The 21,900-nt window shown below is 39.2% G+C and overlaps 1 protein-coding gene across 1 annotated transcript in view; it reads left to right on the top strand.

The window, feature by feature from the left end:
* Positions 1–2,964: 2,964 nt before the first annotated feature.
* akirin1 (akirin 1) overlaps positions 2,965–21,900 on the top strand; it is a 38,362-nt gene continuing 19,426 nt past the window's right edge. The window contains exon 1 of the mRNA XM_072548479.1: positions 2,965–3,454. Within this exon, the coding sequence (XP_072404580.1) occupies positions 3,259–3,454 (196 nt within the window). The 5' untranslated portion in view covers positions 2,965–3,258. The remainder of the gene's footprint in view (positions 3,455–21,900) is intronic.

The following is a 21,900-nucleotide window of genomic DNA, read 5'->3' on the forward strand; positions in this document are numbered from 1 at the left end:
TGAGAAATAAATAGTTTATTGAAAAATTAATTGTGATAAGTCAAAAGGAGATTTCTTTTTCAAAGTTGGGGTGGGACAGTTGGAAATCGAGGTGCCCTTTAAATCTTGTTATCTTAGTATTCTATTTTGGTATTCCCTGTGTGGCATGAGACTTCATTTAACTGAATTAAAGCAGTAACATACCTTTTACCAGTGTAAACAAAAGAAGAACCGGGTTCTGCACATTCCTAATATGAGTGCAGTGTTCTCCAAAATAAGAAGGATTTGTTCTTAGGATGAATGAAAATTGTCCTTCAAATGGAAGTGGGCAAGGGGCCAATGGTCATCTGACATTATGGGTTGCTGTAATTGACCAAAAGGATTCAACAATTGATTGACATATTTTTCAGTTTCCAGAAATAGAATATTCAAGTTCTCAAGTGCATAAATTGGTACTCATGGGGGTGGAGGGGGTGAAGAGGCTCTTTATTGGGCAGTCCTCAGAGACCTGTCTTCTCCAGATGGAAGATGCCTCCATATGCCTCCATAACTTCAATGAGACTGACATTCTCTGCAGAATCAGCCTGTTTGTTCTCTGGTATTGGTGAACCATCCCACAATTGTCAATTGTAGACTGTTTGTTGTTTAATTAACTAAAGTTTCATATCTGGACTGTTGCCTGTAGAGTCATATAACACGAAAACAGACTCTTTGGTCCAATTCTTCCATCCTAACCAGGTTTCCTAAACTGAACTCATTCCATTTGCCTGCATGTGTCCCATATCCCTCTAAACATTTCCTGTCCACATGCATGTCCAAATGTCTTCTAAATGATGTAATTGTACTCTCCTCCACCACCTCCTCTGGCATTTTGTTCTATTTATGCACCATGCTTTGTGTAAAAGAGTTGCCGTTCAGGTCCCTTTTAATTCTTTCCTCCCTCACCTTAAACCTATGCCCTCCAGTTTTAGACTCCCCTCCCCTGGGGGAAAAGACCTTGACTATTCACCTTATTTTTTTTATTTTTTTTTATGTTGACACTCCTGTTTTTTTTTGTTTTTTTTAGCAATGCCCTTCACAAAACAACTCCTGTTTTTCTTTTCTTTTTCTCCCATGATGTGTGTGTGCAGGTGTAAGACACAATTCACCTTATTTATACTTGTCATGATTTCATAAACCTTTATAAGGTCATCCAGCCTCCTATGCTCTGGGTCCAAAGTCCCATCCTATCCAGCCTCTCTCTATAACTCTAACCAGTCCTGGCAACATCCTTGGAAGTCCTCTCTGTACCCTTTCCAGTTTAATAACATCTTTCCTACAGCAGGGTGACCAGAATTGCATACAGTACTCCAAAAGTGGCCTTACAATGTCTTGTATAGCTGCAACATGACTTTTTTTTAATTTCAAAAATATACTTTATTCATAAAATAATTTGATGGTCTGTACAGTTGGACATGCCATACATATGTAAACATTCCATTTCTTTGCATACTGAAACAGAGTAATCATTCCTATTTACAGGTCTGTATGATTACATTTTTAGCATCAGCAGAGCCCAAATGACTGCGTGGGCCCCCTGTTCTTCTTTAGGCAGGCAGATGTTACACGGTGGTCTTTCCCCACCGCGCCTTGGCAGCAGTTGCCCCAAGCTTCAGCACGTCCCTCAACACGTAGTCCTGGACCTTGGAATGTGCCAGTCTGCAACACTCAGTCGGGGTCAACTCCTTCAGCTGGAAGATCAACAAGTTTCGGACCGCCCAGAGAGCATCCTTCACCGAGATGATGATCCTCCAGGCACAGTTGATGTTCGTCTCGGAGTGCGTCCCGGGGAACAGGCCGTAAAGCACGGAGTCCCATGTCATGGTGCTGCTCGGGACGAACCTCAATAAACACCACTGCATTCCTCTCCAGACTTCTTCTGCGTAGGCACATTCCAGAAGGAGGTGTGTGACAGTCTCGTCCTCCCCACAGCCGCTTCAAGGGCAGCGTGCGGTGGGCTGAAAGTTCGGGCGTGCATAAAGGATCTCACAGGCAGAGCCCTTCTCACCACCAGCCAAGCCATGTCTTGGTGCCTGTTGGAAAGTTCTGGCGATGAGGCATTCTGCCAAATGGCTTTGACATTCTGCTCAGGGAACCGCTGTATAGGATCCGCCCTCTCCTTTTCCCAAAGGGTCTCAAGGACACTATGTGCTGACCACTTCCTGTTTTTCTTCATAAACTTCTCCACTAAGGGCAGGTGATACAGAACGGTCCAAAAACATGACATCCAACTCCTATACCCAATGCTCTGATCAATGAAGACAAGCGTGTTAAATGCCTTCTTCACCACCATGTCTACCTGTGACACCACTTTCAAGGAACTGTGTACCTGCACTGCTATGTCTCTGTTCAACAACTATCCGGGGCTCTACCATTAACTGTATAAGTCCTGCCCTGGTTTGTCTTAGAAAAACTCAACTATCAGAAAATTGTTACCCATTGTCGACTGCCTATTTTAGTCAAATTTGGTCACAAGTCCCCAAAATCAACAATACTATTTGTTAAGCTTAATTTTATGACCAAAAATCTGTAATATATTTTACAACTTCCTCCAATTATTATTTTTGAAATTAATTGAATTCCACCTCCGTCGGATGGGTGGAAACCGTGCTTTAAAAACTGGTGGAATTAAGGACTTTTAATTTTGAACATCAACCAATGCAGACCTGCAAAATAAAGATAGTGTCTCTTTAATAGAGAAATGCATGTATGAAGAAATAATGGTAGGTGACTTCATATGACTTAGGTTTATTTAGTACATCTACTTCCATGTTAGTAAAGTATTAAATAATGTATTCTAAATTTGTTTCTACAGTAGAATAGTTTTGATGAGGGTATGTTAGTGAGTGAGTGGTTTTTAGTGAGGCAATGTTATATGTTGTGTGAGTGGTCCTCCCTCAGCAGTGGCACTGAGTGGAGCTGTCTACATTATGACGCTGCTGATAGTCAGGCTGTTGCTAGTTGCCTGGCCGGAGACGCCATTGCTGTTTGAAAAGCGAAAGGCTGAAGGAGAAGTGCCATCCTTAAACAGGGCGGCTTCACTCCGCCGTTTTGGAGTTTTTACCTTTCCTGACAGGATTGAATAGGGTTAATTTTACTCAGACTAGAGGAGGAGGAGGAGGAGGAGGAAGCGCGGAGGTCGGTGGGTTTCCCCAGAGCGCTCGGTCGTTGCCTTCCTGCCCTGCCCTCTCCTCCCGTTTAGGTTTGAGTTCGGTTGCAGTGAGCGTGTGTTGGCGGATCATGGCGTGTGGGGCCACACTGAAACGAAGCGTCGAGTTTGATGCGCTGCTCAGCCCTCAGTCTCAGTCCCCGAAGCGGAGGCGGTGTATGCCTTTAACAGGCCCCGGCACTGGGACACCATCGCCCCAGAAGTACCTGAAGACTGAGCCGGCGGCCTTCGGCGGAGAGAGTTCCTCAGCCCATCGACTCACACCAGGTAAAATAACCAGCGGCGGAGCAATGGCAAAGCCAGACAATAGCAATGAAAGTGACGATTATTTTTGGTGTTAAAGGTGCAGCTTCCTGGGGAATTCGTTTAGTCTTTGTTTCGCAATCTGCTTCATTGCTGTTGGACCTTTGGCAGCTCCACAACTAGAAGCTTGATAGGTTACCACCGTCAAACAGGCCCAATTTTGCACACTGTAAAGCTGGAAATCGTTTTTTTTTAAACAGCCATCCGCTCAAAACGGCTGCCAATTTTTTTAAAGCAGGAGGAGGGGTACTCGGCTGCTGTAAAATCTACTTCGGTGAATATTATCTTCTAATACGTTAGTATTTTAATACTCTACAACCTGCCAGTTATTTTGTTTGGGAGGGGGAAAATCTCATCAAAATCTCCCGAAAACCATGAAGGATTAATTCCTTGTATTAAGGCTCGACTTTCGGATGTAACTTCACATAATGTGTAAACGCAATTCTAATCCTACTCTTAATTGCTACTTCGATTATTTTTGCATTTCCAATCAAGTCTTTATCTTCTGTATTAGAGTGCATTTGTACAGCGTTTTCAAGTCGTAGCCGTCTCAAATCAAGACGATTGTTCAGAATTGAAATTGAAATCGTTTCCTGGCAATCTGCTGTTTTTACTTAACAAATTTATGCTCCGTGTTAGTTACATATCTAATGTAATAGAGACTTAAATGCAATCTATTTAAATTAATTTATAAAGTGTGTGGGAGGGTAGACTGGTAGCATATTTATTTTTGGTGAGCTATCTAGATACATTGGTTGTTGAACAATTTTGAAATCAAAATTTCTAGTGCATTAATGGAATTAAACTACAATTAAACATTTTAATGAATCACTGGTACATTTGGTTTACTGTTGTGAAATTGATATTTTATATTTTGAGAAGTGGATGTTTTATAAGCTAAAATCTGCAGTGGGCTGGACAATACACTCACTGACTAATGTTAGATTTCTGTACTATTAAATGTGTTTCACATGTTTGCAAAGTAAACTAAAGACAATTTACTTTTTATGAACACAGAATCTAAAGTGACAGTGCCAAGCTTAGTGGTTGTGCTTATATTGATTAGCTGCAAGATGCTGTGCTGCAGGGCATTTTGCCTTTGTAGTTTAAATCTGCAACAAGCTCTCCTGATCTAATATGTACTGCAATCTGTGACTGTCTCATGCTACAAAATTGAGAGAAGTGAATGTGAACCATTAATAGGCCATTTAGCTGATCGCATCCATTTTTTTTAGTGGGCATAGCTGTCATCTTCCCACACCTCAAATAGGTGCTCAGTCAGTTCAGAGTGATCTTTAGAGTTGGGGTGGAGAGGAGTATGTGAGGATTTAGCTTTAATGGAGTTGAACGTTTACTCTGACTGAATTGACTCTGCTTGATGCTGATACGAGTTATCTACAACAAAATTAATGTTTCTTAGAACTGGTAACCCTTCATAAACGTTGTTTTTGTGATCTGGAAAGAACGTAATTTGGATATTTTGCAAATATCACTTGAGAATCCGTGCATGCCAGTCCATTAAATGTTAATTGCATCACATTCATATATCAATTGGCATTTAGATATTTTTGAATCAGAGGTCATTCTCTTTACAGTCTAATTTTACCAGAGTCAAATAACCAAGTTTTTAAACATATGAAGTTTTGAGGCCTGTAAAGACTACAGCTTCAACAGTGCTTAAAGCTTGACACCATTCAGGACACAGCAGCCTGTCTGGCACCTCTTCCAATGCTTACAATCAACAGATGCACTATAGAAATTCACCAAAGCTCCTTCGGTAAAACTTTTACAAACCCGTGAGCACTATCATCTAAAACAGGAGTAGCAGATAGTTGGGGGTGTCATCTATGTGTTCCCCTCCAAGCCATTCACCATCCTGAGTTGGAAATCTATCACCATTTCTTCAGTGTTGGGTCAAAATTCTGGACCCCTCTCTATAATGGCATTTTGGGTGGACCTACAGTGCACAGACTGCAGTGGTTCAAGAAGGCAACATACCATTATCTTGAGTAACTAGAGATGGGTGTCTTTGGCTGGGACAGCATTTATTGCCTAATCGTGAATTTTTTAAAAATGTAATTGCTATTGCTTCCAGTTGAGATTGGAAGAAGAATTGATGGTTCTGATTTGGGAGAAAGGTGGAACAGAAGCTTCAACAATCCCATAAACCTGTCCTATTGCACTTTATTCCATCTCGCAGGTTAAGATGTTTTCTATGCTTAATGCAGATTTATGTCATGAAGTATTATTGGTGATGGATTTATATGTGAAGATTATTTTGGGTTTCAAATATTCATTTGAAAAAACAGCTTTTAAAATTCCATTGTTTCAGTGTTACTTATCATGGAAAAGTTTGCTCCATTTGTTTCCTTTTGGCACAGTTACATTTTTTTACTTCAGAGGGTCAAGTACCTGGTTTGAGAAGTGTGTATATATACAGTTTTCAAGATTACAATGCCTACCTAGTAACTTCATAGTTTCATCTTTCAAAATTAAAATCCCCATGCTGGTGGAAAAATCAGATTTTATAAAGATAGGAGAAGCTGGTGATGTAGTTGTAATATCACTGGACCAGTAAATCCAGACCCTTAGGCTAAATTTATAGAGACTTTGGTTTGAATTCTGCTACGACAGATGAAATTTGAATTCGATAATGAGGTGGAATTAAATCGCCTAATGGCGTGACTGCTTAATTGTCATTAAAAATCCATCTCATTCATGATTTATCTTTTTAGGGAAGGAAGTCTGCTATTTTTACTTGGTCTTACCAACATGTGAACCCAAACCTCCAGCAATGTGGATGACTGTTACTGCCCTCTGGAAAATAAATGCTGACGTTGCCAATGATGTTCGGGGGCGGTGGGGTAAAATGCTATTTTAGTGACTTGCAGTATCAAACTGACTAAAATTATTTTCTTCTAATAATTAGACATGATCATTATAGACCTATGAAGCACCATGCTGTACTGGCTTTCAGTTTTCATCCATTCAGAAATTCAGCAGCACAGCAAGAGGCCATTTGGTGCATCATGTGTTCTGCAGGAAAGAGCCATCTGATTAAATCCTATTTCAGCACTTAATTTATATGATATGGCACTTCACGTGTATGTACAAGCATTTTCACTTGAGGTGATTATATCTCCACTGTCTTGCTATTATAAAAATCTTCAAGAAGAGAATATGGAAAATTAAAGTTCATGGTAACAGCAGCGTGGACAGTAATGTATTATGCATAAACAGGTCCTTTGTCTGTCTGTCTGTCTGTCAGTCATTGCGAGCACTGGCCTTTTACAGTTGTCTTCAATGACTTAGATGAGGGAAGTAGGGTAAATCTTTGAAGATGACAAAGGAAAGTATGTTGTGGAGAAGACCGAATGATATAAGTTGAATGAGTACCATAAACCTGGCAGAGTATAATGAAAGGAAAATGTGAAATTTTGGCAACAAGAATTTAAAAGTCCAGTGTTACTTAAAAGGAGAATGATTGCAGAATTGAGTTGCAGAAGGATTCCGTTCTGGGTGCATCATTCTCAAAATTGGTATGCATGTATATCTCACAATCAAGAAGGCTAATGGGATGTATTCCTTAGAATTGAATAAAAGTAAGGATGCTTTGGTTTGTTTGCACTGGGCATTGAGATCAGATCTCAAGTTGTCTCTGTGTAGTTTTGGTCTCCTTATTTACAGAAGGATGCAAATGCATTGATGTCAATTCAGAGGAGGTTTACTGGATTGGTAGCTCGAATGTATGGGCAGACTAATTTCTTCCACTGGCACGAAGAATAAGAAGAGATGACTTGATTTGAAGTATAATAATAATCTTATAACACAGTGGTAGTGTCCCTACCTCTGAGCTAAGAGTTCAAGTCCCACCTGCACTGGAGATGCATGAAAACATGTCTAAGCAGCTTTCTTAAAATAACTATAAAATCAAAAATAGCTTTGACTAGGCTATTCCTGTTGTGAATAAGTCCAGAACTAGGAGGGAATCACGTTTTAAAATTAGTAGTTGTATTTAAGATTCCAGATGATGAGAAATTCTTAAGAGGATCTCTCCACTTTACAAGGTGCTGGAAATGGCATTTTGATTTCCTTGTCTACATCTGCCTTAAATATTCAACATTTATTGGTAGATTGTTCTAAATTCCCATCAATCAGTCATGATCTTATTGACTCTGCTCTGCTCTGCCATTCAATGGGCTGAATTTCAACTTCTAATTCATGCATTTGTATTACTGGGTTGAAACCTCATCTTGAAATTCTTGAACAAACCAATATGGAACAATTCTAACAGGAGTATAATTCATTTGAAACACCAGCATGAATAATAATGCCAGCTATAGGACTCCTGTGGCAAAGTGGTGGTGTTCTTAACTCTGAACCAAGAGTCCTGGGTTCATATCTCTCCTACTCCAGACGCAGCATTTCATCTCTGAACAGGTTGAGAAAATATCTCCATTTCCATGTGTTTCCCCTAAAGAAGAGTGCTGAGATAATCTCTCTGAAACTTTTATATTGTTTTGAATTAAATCTGCTAATGGTTCAAAAAGATTTAAATGGATAGAAATTGGGGAGTAAAAGATCCTAGATTTTCTTTGCATAAAAAAACTACTCTTTGTAAATTAAGGACATTTTTCCACTATAACATTTATGCTAATTATTTGGAAGTGTTTCTTCTCTCTGTCTTGTATTAGCCATTTTATTGTTTAGTATTATATACTAAAAACTTAGTTCTTAGTATTATATATTCAAATAATTTTGGAACAAGGATAGACCAATCAACTTTTTTGAGCTTATTGCGCCATTTAATTAGGTTGTGACCAGGTTCTCCTGTCTCCATTTGTTCTTGCTCTCTTCACAAAAAATTAGTGGTCTGAAGTCCGATATTTAAATTATCATAATATCCAAATTTCAGATTTTTGTAATGTTGCTTGTAATTTCAATGGCAAGTTTTTTTTTAAAGTTTGTAGATAAAATTTATTTACCTACAGTATCAAAACCCTTTCACTACATTTTGGTTTGGATCAATTCTTGGTATTCTAAAATAGAGAATACAATCCTTGTGAACTGTCCTCTCTTAATAGAACACTTTCAACCCCAGTGTAATTTTGTTGAATTTAGACTGTATTCCTAGTTGTACAGCATGGAAACAGATGCTTTGGTCCAAGTTTCTCTTAAACTACACAAGTCCCACTCTGCAAGTTTCTTAGGAGTGTCTTGGATCCAACCAACTTTAGCTGCTTCGTCAATGATCTTCCCTCCATTGTAAGGTCAGAAGTTGGGATGATTGTGCATTTAACATTCAGCATCATTTGTGACTCTTAAAACGCTGAAGCAGTCCATATTCAAATTGAATAAGATCTGGATAATATACAGGCTTGGACATTTATGCCACACAAATGCTAGGCATTGACCATCTCTAAGACACTCCTCCTAAAATTAATAGTCTCTGCGGTTTTGGGCACCAGATCCCAAACTATATTCCAGATGTGGCTCTGTTAGGACAAAGGATAACTTCCATTTTATTTTTGAATTTCTATTTTCTCATTGGTGACCAAGATCCCTTTTTTGGCCTGTTCTGATTTCTGTTGCCATGGTTGAGCTTTGGTTTTTGTTTGCTTGCACAGCTGAATACTTTTGTTACTCTGCTCCTAATCTTTTGCCTTCAGAATTTGTCAGTTGTGGAGCCCATATGGTGAGCTATCTATTGTAGTTTTGAACACTTACTTAGAAACACCGAACAAGAGTAGGCTATTGAGCCAGAAAAGCCGATTGGTTCATTGAACATGATCATAGCTGTTTAAGCACTACAGTATCTTTATCCGCATATCCCCATAACCCCTTTACCCCACTGGTAACCCACAAGGTTTCAATTTCCACTTTGAATATACTTAAATACTAAATTTTCACAACTCCCTGGAGTTTCAAAAGATTCACCACCGTCTGAGTAAAGAAACATGTCACCTCAGTCCTAAGTGGCCAATTCTCTTCAAGTTCAGGCCAAAAGCAGCATCTTGCTTTCATTTACCCTGTCATCTCTTTTTTCTTTACATATTATGTAAGTTTTAATGAGATCATCTGTCAACTCCAGAGAATATAGACTCAGTTGACCCAGTATTTATTCATTGGATAATTTTGCCATTCCAGGAATAACTCACTGATTTTCATTGTGCTGCCTCTGTCACAATAATATCCTGACTGAGATCAGGCCAAAATTGCATATAGTAGTCCAGATGCAGACTAGGAGGTCAAGCAGCATCCGGAGAGCCAATGTTTCTGGCAGGACCCTTCATCAGGACTGAAGGGTCCTGCCTGAAATGTCAACTGTCTTGAAATTCTGATGCTGTTTGACCTGCTGTGCTTTATTTTTTCAGCTCCACGTTCTATTGACTCTGACTTTGCAGCATCTGCAGTCCTCGCTATCTCCAGGTGCAATCTAATCAAACTCCTATATAATTGAAACAAGACTTTTCTACTCCTTTACTCAAATCTTCACTTGATTAAAGGTTAGCATTCCATTAGCCTTTATTATTGTTGCTGCACCTGTGTTTTAGCCCATAATTAAGGGCACCCAAGTCCCATTGCACATTTACACTTTTTCCAATCTCTCTCCAATTAAGATCTGTTCTACCTACCAAAGTGTGTAACCTTAACTTTTCTAAATTATATTTCACCTGCCGTGTTCTTGCCTAATTACTAAGCCTGAGCAAATCCTCATGAAGCCATTTTCTATCTTTCAATCAAATTTTGAAATATTACATTTGGTCCAATGTCGAAATAATTGATTATATATTGTGAACAGTTACAGCCAAGTACTAATCCTTGCAGTACCCCATTAGTAATTGTGTGCCAATGTGAGAATGACCCATTTATTCCTTACTGTTTTTGTCTTTTAGTCAATCTTGGGTTGTCTCCTATCCCATGTGCTTTAATCTTGCTAATTACTACTTGTGGGGGTTGGGGAGAGGGGAGGGGTGTTCTTATTAAAGCCTTCTGAAAATTAAAATGTAATACTTTCTTAGACTTTCCTTTTGCCATTTTTGTTACAAATCTCCTCAAACAACTTCAACTTTATGAAACCTGTTTTTTCCATTGGCAAATCCATGCTGTCTAAGTATCCATTTTGTCACGTCCTTGTGATTATGATAAGGAAAATGCCATAATCTGATTTAAGGCTGATGGGTCGATAGTTTTGTCTGTATTTTACATATTCTTAATCATTTTGTAAATAATGGGGTGACATTTGCAAGCACTCAACTGGAAAGAATCATTCCAGAAATTAATCATCATCCAAAATTGCACTGACTCTGTATAGTCACCACCTTTTTAAGGCTCTGGTCCTGTGGACTTGCCAACTTTCAGCTCCTTTTAAATATTTTCAGTACAACCTCCCTTACTTCCTTCAATTCCTAGTCCTAGAATCATCTTATAGGAAGGATGTTGTGGAACTTGTAAATCTTTTCTGAACCCTTTCAAGGGTGGTGTCATGCTTGGAAGATTTGAGCTGTCGGGATAGGCTGGGGCTCTTTTCCCTGGAGTGTTGGAGGCTGAGGCCTGACCTTAGAGGCTTATAAAATAATGAGGGGTATAGATGGAGTAAGTAGACAACGTCTTTCCCTTGGATGGGCAAGTTCACAACTAGAAGGCAGAGATTTAAGGTGAGAAGGGATAGATATAAAACGGACCTCTGGCAACTTTTCATGCAGAGGATGGTGTGTGTATGGATTGAGCTACTAGAGAAAGTGATGGAAGCTGGTACAATTTTAACACTTTTAAATGACATCTGGATGGGTAAGGAAAAGTTTTTTTTTTAAGAGGCTTATGGGCCAAATGCTGTTAGTTTGTCTATGGCTCTTCAATAACTTTGTTTCTAATGTATTTGAATTACCAAATGTGCAATTAAACACTTCCTTCAATGAAAGTAAAAACCTGATCTAAAAACTTAAAAAGTGGAAGACCCAGTCTAGATTCTGATGAATGAATGTCACATGATACATGCTGCCAATTGGAGTGCACTCTTACACTTTCGACTCACTCCTCATCAGTTACTGATCCAATTTGTAAGGTTGCCTGCAGTCTGATGTGCATTATTTTCTTAAATCTAATTTGTGAAATATTATCATGTATTCTGTATTGACAACATCAATAAGCAATCTCAATATTACTTAGTTACTAATACATGATTTGCTTTTCAGAACTTAATGGTAGCTATTTGATTATCTACTTATCCAGATCCTTGGTTATTCTATCTCTGCTTACGGTGTCTTTGTCACAATTTGTTACACTTGTGGTCCTGTAGTTGCCTAACATTTTTTGTCACCTTTTTTCGAATTTATAGTGTTATGGATCAGACTAAACCTCCTAAAAATTTATTTAGAAGATATCCTAGACTTTTTTTTTCTGATTTTAAAGGCAACTGCCAGGGGTTACATTCCAGATGCAATTTGCTTGGTCAAGCTACCAATCTTGGAAGCAAAACACACTTTATTCATATACTATAGTTAATGCAAACGAAATATGAAATTGGAATAACTTAATTCTCTTGGAAATCTTTACAGAATAAAAGATTATTTAACTACTAAACAGTCACTGTTCCATAGAAATTCCACAAAAGCACCCTTGTCACATCTTTTCCAGTCTTTTCGGAAAAAGAGCCATAAATATACAAAGATGGTTTTTAAAAATGAAACCTTTAATCTTATGCTATTAGTAAATTATTATTCATTGCATTAGGTGCAAGTTCGTTTGAGTCCTTTCAGTCTGTTTTTCCCACCACTGAATGCCTCCATCAAAGTCACAGCTGCACAGCAGCAACTTCGTTTATTGTCCTGGCACATGTATAATTTTCAAACTGTCGTCTCCTTTTTATTCCCCCCTCAGCTGACGCAAAACACTGTGACACAATATAGTTTTACCTCCATCTTTTTTTAAAATTCTGGGCCCTAGAGGGAGAGATAACAATCGCCCATGTGCACAGAAACATGTGTTCTCAGTTTTCTCTGGAACAGCAGTTTCTCAATGAACTATGTCGTCCTTTTACAGGGAGGAGCATCCAGCTAAGGCAACATACATATTAATTGGGTGGCCATTACAATCAAGGAGTATCAATAGCAGAGACCAAGCCCTTTACTGTTATTAGAATGAATGTTCTTAACCTTGTTAACTGGATTCATACAATGGATACTCTACTTTTCCCCTTGTTAGGTGATCTTGCATACTGAATGCTTCCAATAATGACTGCTTTTGCACCTTGTTAACCCATCACCCTTGCCTCCACCACCCCATTGTTAACTGCAAGTTCTTATCTGATCTGAATCATGCTCAGTGAACATCTTTTTTCACAAAACTCAGAGCTTATGTCTTTGCCTGTCTGCTTATATCCTTTGCACATTTTCAAAACCGAATGGCTGCAGTAATAAGCTACATCTAAAGAGTCTGCTATTTTTACCTTATTTTTCCAAAAATATTAAGGGGTTATGATCAGTGTGTACATTTTGTCTTAGACACATTACAGGCAATATGAAATGTTGTAACGCCAGTACGAAACTCAAGTCTCCTTCTTAATTGTGAAATATTTCTTTGATTAAGTTTTCTGGAAAAATATCCCATACTTTCTATCTTGGCATAGTCTTACAAGAGTACAACACCAACACCCACGTCATTCACATCAATAGTCACCTTGAATGACTTTGTGTAATGAGGTGTGGCTAACACTGGAGCAGTGGTTAACACAGCTTTGTGTTTCAAATTGCTTTGACATTCCTCTATCCATTGAAATTTTCTGCATTTCAACAACCAGTGGAGCAACCACACTACTAAAATTCAGTATGAACTTCTGATTTAAACAAAACACTTAATCATAGGAATCATAGTACTTTCCTCTTCATTGATGGTATAGGAATGAGCTGTTAGAGCAAGTGGTGAAGGCTGGTACAATTACAACATTTAAAAGGCATCAGGATGAGTATATGAGTAGGAAGGGTTTAGAGGGATAAGGGCCAGGTGCTGGCAAATGGGACTGGATTAGGTAGAATATCTAGTCGGCCTGGACGAGTTGGACCGAAGGGTCTCTTTCCATGCTGTGCATCTGACTCTGTATACTTTCTGTAACACCTTTTTTAGTTGCCAGTTTCAACCACAATAGGCATCACTGCCATCTGTGATCCAGCTAAATCATTATCAAGGATAAAATGTATTTCTGGAATTGAATTTCTTTTAGTACTCCAATCACTTCACCACCTGTCACCGGATTCTCCAACCTCTTTTTATATCATGGTACACTGCTCTTCTCAGTACAAGTTTAACATATTACACTCTTTCTGGCATTACTTATTCTGAATTACATATCTGCTCATCTCTCACCAAAAATTGTCTTGCTCCCGTATCTCTCTCTTTTAATTTCTTTACTTGCTCCTTCTGGCATACATGAGTAGACTTTATTCACGCAAGTAAATTCTTCAAAGAAATCTGGCATTGTTGTGGTTCTGTTCGCCGAGCTGGGAATTTGTGTTGCAAACGTTTCGTCCCCTGTCTTGGTGACATCCTCCGTGCTTGGGAGCCTCCTGTGAAGCGCTTCTGTGCTGTTTCCTCCGGCATTTATAGTGATTTGTATCTGCCGCTTCCGGTTGTCAGTTCCAGCTGTGTGCTGCAGTGACCGGTATATTGGGTCCAGGTCAATGTGGTCTGTGTGTCCCACTGCAGCAGGCAGCTCGACCTGAGAACCAGAAGCGGTAGACACCCATCACTATAAATGCTGGAGTAAACATCACAGAACCGCTTCACAGGAGGCTCCCAAGCACTGAGGATGTCACCGAGACAGGGGACGAAATGCCTGCAACAGAAATTCCCAGCTCGGCGAACAGATCCACAACAATGAGTACCCGAGCTATAAATCTTCTCTCAAACTTGGAAAATCTGGCATTTTTTTTTCTTCTTGTGCCTTTTGCAGCTTTTTACCTTCCACTGTGCTTTCCTTTACCACATAAAACCCACTGGCTTCTCCAGCTCTCCCACATCCCATCTTCCAAGTGCTTTTTTCCAAATCACTAACATGGTGACTTCATGTGGCCAATTTTATTGGAGTGAAACCACCTGGGCTTTTTTACTACTTTTTCCACCTCAAGGGTTTTGTTCTTTTTTTAAACTTTGAAGATAGTAAAAGATAGTTTACCACAATGTGATCTCCTTTTCCATTACCACATAAGGATATTTCTATTCCTCACAGATTGAAATTGATGTTGGAAGCCAAACTTTGATTTGATTTGTGAACCAACTTAATCATCTGCCATTTTGGTTGCTAATCCTTTTGCAGTGATGCAGTCTGAACTGCTGTGCTTTTCCAGCACCACTAATCCAGAATCTGATTTGTAGCATCTGCAGTCATTGTTTTTACCTAATCCTTTTGCAGTGTTAACTCCCACGAGGTCTCACTACTCGAAGTGAATTTTTGAACTACTCCAGAATAATTGTCTCTCTAAAAGTGTCATATATATTCTAGTGGCTTTCTCTACTTATCAACTTTTTTTTTGTACATTTGACTAGGTTCCCTCCTTTAGATTTCTAAACTGTCTGTAGGCTTCTGCTACTGGCCCATAAGCACTTAAGGTGGCATTTTTCACTTCATTATACTACTTAGATACCTCCTCTAGTGCTGCAAATGCCCCACAACTCTACCAACCAACTTTGTATGGATCAACAATACCCACATTGTCACCGGCCATTGTTTAGCCACTTTCTCAAATTAAATGAAAAAGACCTCTACAGTCACCTTGTCCAACTTAGGCAATGCCTGGACATATTTAAACAGATCCCCACCAGATCTTTTGCTGTGATGAAATTGCTGTCCACTGTCCTTATCACTACTCCTAACTTTCACCTCCACTTCTGCCATTTTAAGCCATTTTGAGTTTCAGTTTCAACCTCCTGATGTTCAAAAGCACTTTCTCCCTGGGGCCATTCTTTTCCTTTTTTTCTTTTTCCTCTGCTTTTAATTGAAACAGTTTCCTTTTTCTTTTGCATCTAACACATTGAATTTTAGCCATGTCCAAAGATTCTAATGGCATTCCTGGAAGTTGTAAATGCTGCACAATTGCCACAATTATTTCCCCTTTCCTTAGACACTGGCAATCCTAACTTCAGCTTGTTTGCCAATTCCAAAAGCTTTGTCTTGCTCACTTTCTGTAAATCTCCCAAGTGACTTCTCCCACCCCCAGAAAACTCTGATTGAAAGAACCTTTTAATACACAAGACACACCCTGTTTAAACCAACTGAGTTCAACACCTGAAAGGAGAACACCAACAAGCCTTGCTGACTGCCTTTTTGAGTCGAATAATTCTCAACACAACCTGGAATTAGAAATTTTGATCCTGAGAAAGAGCCCAAATTTGTTATCGGCCTGTCGCAATCTCCTTAAAACCTATTAAGATAACCTAGACTCTAACTGTTCCTATTTTAAAGGGTGCCAGGCATTGCATTCCAGATATAACTCAATGGTCACGCTACCAGTCTTGAAGCAAAACCTACTTTATTAATATACTATAGTGAAAAGACAACAAAAGAAAGAAGAAATTGGAATAACAACTCTGTTGGAAAACTTTACAAAATAATAGATTATTTAACAACTAAAACAGTAACTGTTCCAATACCGTAACACCCCATAAACACACCTTGGCAAAGGGAAATCCAGTGAAAAGTAAAAATAAATTGTCTCATGTGATTCAAGAGGCAGGAAGGCAACCCCCAGCTTTTAGCTGTAACAGAAAAAAACACTTCAACTTCCAGATCCCAGCAGCAACTGCTTCTGAAAGCTAAAACTGAAATTCTGGTTCTGTGGGAGCTTGGTTCCACCCATCAGGCTACTTCTATTGTTCCAACTTCTCTTTAATAAAAAGAAATCAAGGTCCATCAAGCTGTATACTTTATGAGCTTTGGAGCAGACTGCTCAGGACCACTGTCTCAACTTTTTTCATTCCTTTTTGCAGTAAAAACCCACAACAAAGCAATTTTTATATACACGAACCAAATAGGTTTGCGAAATTAAAATTTTGATTTTAAAGCAGGAAAAAAATTGCGTAAAGCGAGATTTTTAGCTCCCACACTGCATATTTGCTTAAAATTGATTTACGATTGTGAATCTGATTTTTTTTTTTTTCTTTTTTTACTCACCAATACAAAGGGCAAAATAGGCTTACCAAGAATGGTAAGCCCCATAAATCAGCTTGCTTAGGAACATGGGAACAGCAGTAGGCCATTCTGCCTATTCAGTGAGATCAGTGGTGATATGTGGCCTAACTCCATTTAGCTGCCTTTGGCCCAGGTGCCTTAATACTTTTGTTTAACAAAAATTTATACATCTCTGGTTAAAATTAACAACTGATCCAGCATCCACTACCATTTTGTAGAAGAGAGTCCCTAACATCTCCCACTCTTGTGTAGAATTATCTCTCCTGAATGGTCTGGTCCTAATTCTCAGACTATGCTCTCTAGTTCTCTAATCCCCAACCAATGGGAGTTTGTATGTTTATCTAACCAGTGTGACTATCAAGAGATTTGGAATGGTTTAACAGAATCATATGGTTAAACTAGACTGGGGAAGGCCATATACAGAATCTATTGAAATAATGGGGGGAACCAGAATTTAGTAACAGATTAGTGAATGAGCATCTTACAAATATTGTGCATAATATGATTCATTATTAGGTTTGAAAGGAAAAAGGAAGGTCACAGAGGTTCTAAGCATAAATAAGTTAGATTTAAAAAGGGATACAAACTTAAATTCCAGAATCTGATTGATCTACATTTATAATCACTAGAAAATAGTATTTTTTCCTCCTTGTACCAATTGTGCCTTTGGATTAGAAAATTGCAATGGTCACTATTGTGACAATACTATGGCTTTCGGGGTGTATTTTGTCCTTTTTCTTGTTATCTAGAAGACTTCAATCTGATCACCCCTTCACTTTTTTAGACTCTCGAAACACAAATTTGGCCTGTTTCTCTAATGAAACCAAATGAATTGCAGATGTGGAATTCAGAAATAAAAACAGAATTTGCTGGAAAAGCTCAGCAGGTCTGGCAGCATCTATAGAGTGAAATCCTTTAACATTTTGGTTTCAGTGACCCTTCAGAACTAATTTGTGTAGTACCTTATTAGTATCTAGGTTTTATGATAAGGCATTTTAACTTGTGTCTCCTTTGTTACTGATTTTGTTCTGGTAACTGACATCAAACGATAGTTAATTCTAGTAAAAGAATACCAAGATTACACCCTCCACAGCCACGTGGCCCTGTCACATCTAGTCTCTTCTACAGTGAAGTCACAATGATTCATTTTGGATAATGTGAAATTCTGTGTTGAGGTTGGTAGCCATTCCTGCCAACAGAACAATAAACCCAATAGAGTGATACCTGTGACAAGCAAATTTGAGATTGTTAATTCCATATTGATATCCTGCAATAAATCAGGAATGAAAGTGGACCAAATTGGAGTGCTAAAACACTCAGCTCTGGTCAAGCTATTATTTGATATAAAGATCTTCTTATCAATGGGTGCTCAAACCTTGCATGTGGTACCAAACCTTGAGAAAATTGTTTGAGGAAGAGTCACTGGACCAGAAATGTTAACTCTAATTTGTCTCTACAGACGTTTTTCCCACAGTTTTTGTTTTTTGTTTCCAGTATCCACATTTCTTTCCATTTTTGAGAAAATTGTTGATTGGAGACAACACGGGTGGCTCAGTGGTCAGCACTGCTACCTCACAGCTCTAGGGTCCCAGACTCTATTCCAGCCTTGGGCAACTGTCTGTGTGGAGTTTGCACATTTTTCCTGTGTTTGCATGAATTTCCTGTCACAGTCCAAAGATGTGCAGGTCAGGTGGGTTGGCCATGCTAAATTGCCCATAGTGTTAGGTGCATTAGTCAGAGGGAAATGGGTCTGGGTGGGATTACTCTTCAGTGGGTCGGTGTGGGCTGGTTGGGCCGAAGGGTCTGTTTCCACACTGTAGGGAATCTAATTAATCTAAAAGCTAATTGGACCCAGCAAGTAGGAACCATGACATGTAGTGAGAAATGGATATCTCCAAAAAAAGAGAGATTTCATCAAATTTGTCAATCATTCTGAAGCAAACGATGAAAGTTTGGACCAGATTGACAAACAGGCACTCCTCTCCATAAGGAAGAGGATGAGAATAGCTGCCTATCCTGACCATTTAAAAAAAATACTATTCAGCACAACTTAAGCAGAGAATGTTTGGCTCCAGTCCAATCCAGCAGGAAAAAGGAGTTCCCCTTGCAAAGTAGCTGGGTCACAAGGAATTCACTTGCAGTAATACATGGCTGGACTGCTTCAGGACCAGGCATAGCATAATTCTGTGCAGTAAGTGGTGACTGCGCTGCAGTAATGGCAGATGATTTGCTGCAAAATGGTTCTGCCCACATCCTGAAAAGCTATATGTCTCGACTTTTTTAGTGTGTCACATCACTCTTTCACCATTGCTTTTTATCTTAAAGTTCTGTGGCCTGAAAAGCTACTGCTGCTCATGTTTGGAAAATGTAAGCTACGTTGCTTTGCTAATTTAGGCTTTACCCACTGTTTGAGGTTATAAAACCACTTGAATGGTCTCCAGCATTGTTTTTGCTTTTGAAGTCTGGCTCAGAAACTCCAACAGTGTGTATCAAGGGAAAAAGATGATAAAACAGTTAATTGTAAGGAAGCTTTTCTTATCCTGACGCTGCTACCTTGAGTGTCAAGTTGATACTCCCTGCTGCCAAAAAACTCTAGCCAGTGTGAAAACCATTACTGACTGTAGCTGATCTCTCTAGCTATTGGGGACATCAATTTTTCTTTTAAGGATGCAGGAATAAACTCCACTCTACAAGCAACGTAATGTTGTGGAAAATGCTAACAAATGCCATGCTGGGTTCAAATGACTTTTGACTGCAAACTGCCAAAGATGGCAACTTGACACTTTGTTCACCTGTTGTAGGCCAGTGAAGAAATTTCCAGCAGAGGCAACCGTGGAAACCAGTGTTAAAAGTGGACAACACCATGTAATCTACACTGCCAATGATAGATGTAGTATGTCCTTCATCCAAGGAGTCTGAGTGAATGCTAGCCCACCTGTTTCCCAATCTGAAGTCATCATGGTCACTGAGGATTTCGCATTGCAACACAAACACCAAAAACACATTTTGACAACATGACAGATCTTCAGGCAGCATCCGAGGAGCAGGAAAATCGACGTTTCTGGCAAAAGCCCTTCATCAGGAATATTCCTGATGAAGGGCTTTTGCCAGAAACATAGATTTTCCTGCTCCTCTGATGCTGCCTGAACTGCTGTGCTTTTCCAGCACCACTCTAATCCAGAATCTGGTTTCCAGCATGTGCAGTCACCAACATGACAGATCTGTGTATTGTACTTGCCTGGAGAGAGACAGCAATTTTTTTTTTGTCCAATATGCTGAATTTTTCAACATCTTTTAATGACAGGCCATTTGTAGACTAACATTGCAAAGGTAATATTTCTATTTTGACTTTTTGATAGAGCATGTTGTAGGCAAATTGGATTACATGGGACTATCTCTAAGCATCACTTACACAAACTTGTGGGCAGATCCCCCTGAAATTTGACTCATTGTGAATTCCCTATTCACTACTTCTGAGTGACCATGCGGCAGAAATCAGTTTTTAGTGATGTGGATATTAAGCCAATATGTATGCTCGTGTAGGTTTTACTTGATTTTAATTTTGTGTATCTTACAGTAAGAATACAATAAAATTCAGTGGAAAGTTTTCATTTGTTGCCACAAAACAGCACCATTTTTGAATAATTTCAGAATAAGGAAAATAGAGAAAGTTTAGAGAGTCCATCTGTACTGAGCCAGCTCATCACCATTAATAATTCCTGTGCCACCATTCCCTGCCACCACTTCACCGTCATCTGCACCAGACCCAACTAACATCAAAGTGACCAACCCTCAGGCACCATATTTGCCACTAGGCCAATTTTATTTTCACTGCCAACGAGAGCAACCAATGTCAGAGTTGCATCTCTCAACACTTTGGCCCACCACATTTGATGCTGCTCTGATGTCCTTCTGCCACTGCTTCACCACCAGTGCCAGACTGAACTAACAACAAAGTCATCAATCCTCAGGTGCCATCTTTTGCTGCTGGGCTTACCACATGGACGTTGCCTCTGCCAATGTAGCAGCTACCAATTCCAGGTCTTGTGCTTGGTTTGGAAAAGTTACCAGGCGCTCACTTGTGGTCTACAGTTGCCCTGACTGAGGTCTGCATGCTGGGCACTTGCCACTGATGCTTTGCCGCCAAGCAAAGAAGACATTGAAAAGAAAAAGCTGGAGTGGATAAACTGTCATGGGAGCCCTACTCTGCCGATATCTTGGGACTTCTTCAGAGAGGGTTCTTGAGTCTTTTGACATTTCCAGGGTGTCTGTATTAATAGTCTAGTGATAATACCGCTAGTACGTCATGGCCCCAAAGGAGGTTCACCTACATGTTGCCTGAGATGAAATGTAGAGACTTGGTTATGGAGACTGGCTAGATTTGTTTTCCATGGAACTGAGGAGGGCTCTAATTTGAGGTGTACAAAATTTAAGAGGTTATAGTCAGAAGATCATGAGAATATGTTCTTTAAGACAGGTGATATGAGTTTACATGGAAGAGTTTTTCACCCCAGAAGGTGGTAGATGCATGAAAGCGTGCTGAAGAGTGGCTGTTTGAGGCACGTACTTTCACAGTATTTAAGAAGCATCTGCACGAGTATGTAAAATGCTATGGCAGAGTAGGCTATGGACCAAGTGCAAGTGAATGAATTAGTATAGTTTAGTCTTTGTTGGTTGGCATAGACATAGTAAGCTGACGGGCCTGTTTCTATGATGACTGTCTTAGTAATTTCTATTGTATGAAGTTCAGGTTTTGAGTCCACTGGGCAGTTCTGAAGAAGGGTCGCTGGACTTGAAATGTTAATGTTGATTTCTCTGCACAATGCTGCTGGACCTGCTGAGTTTCTCCAGCAACCTATTTTAGATCTTCAGCGTCCGTATTTCTTTATTTTAGAACTGTTCTATATCTGCTTCAATGAAATTAAACTTTTTTTTTGTATCGTATATTATGAAGTCAAATTTTCTGAAGCTTTGTTTTCTTCTCACACCATTGGTGTGATAATGTTTTCTACATTCTTTGTCTTCTTGATGTTTAGAATAACAATACTTAGCAGATAGTTCCTTTTTATAGCTAGTCACTCTGCAATGGCTTTTTGTATATTGCTGTATCATTAAAATTAAATCGGACAAATACATACTGATGATCCTTAGTTCAAATGTCTCATGGTTCACCTTTTTGAAATGCTTCAGATTCTAATATTCCTGATGACTATTTTATTGCTTTTGG

Source organism: Chiloscyllium punctatum, chromosome 27 (genome assembly GCF_047496795.1).
Source record: "Chiloscyllium punctatum isolate Juve2018m chromosome 27, sChiPun1.3, whole genome shotgun sequence".
Taxonomy (NCBI): domain Eukaryota; kingdom Metazoa; phylum Chordata; class Chondrichthyes; order Orectolobiformes; family Hemiscylliidae; genus Chiloscyllium; species Chiloscyllium punctatum.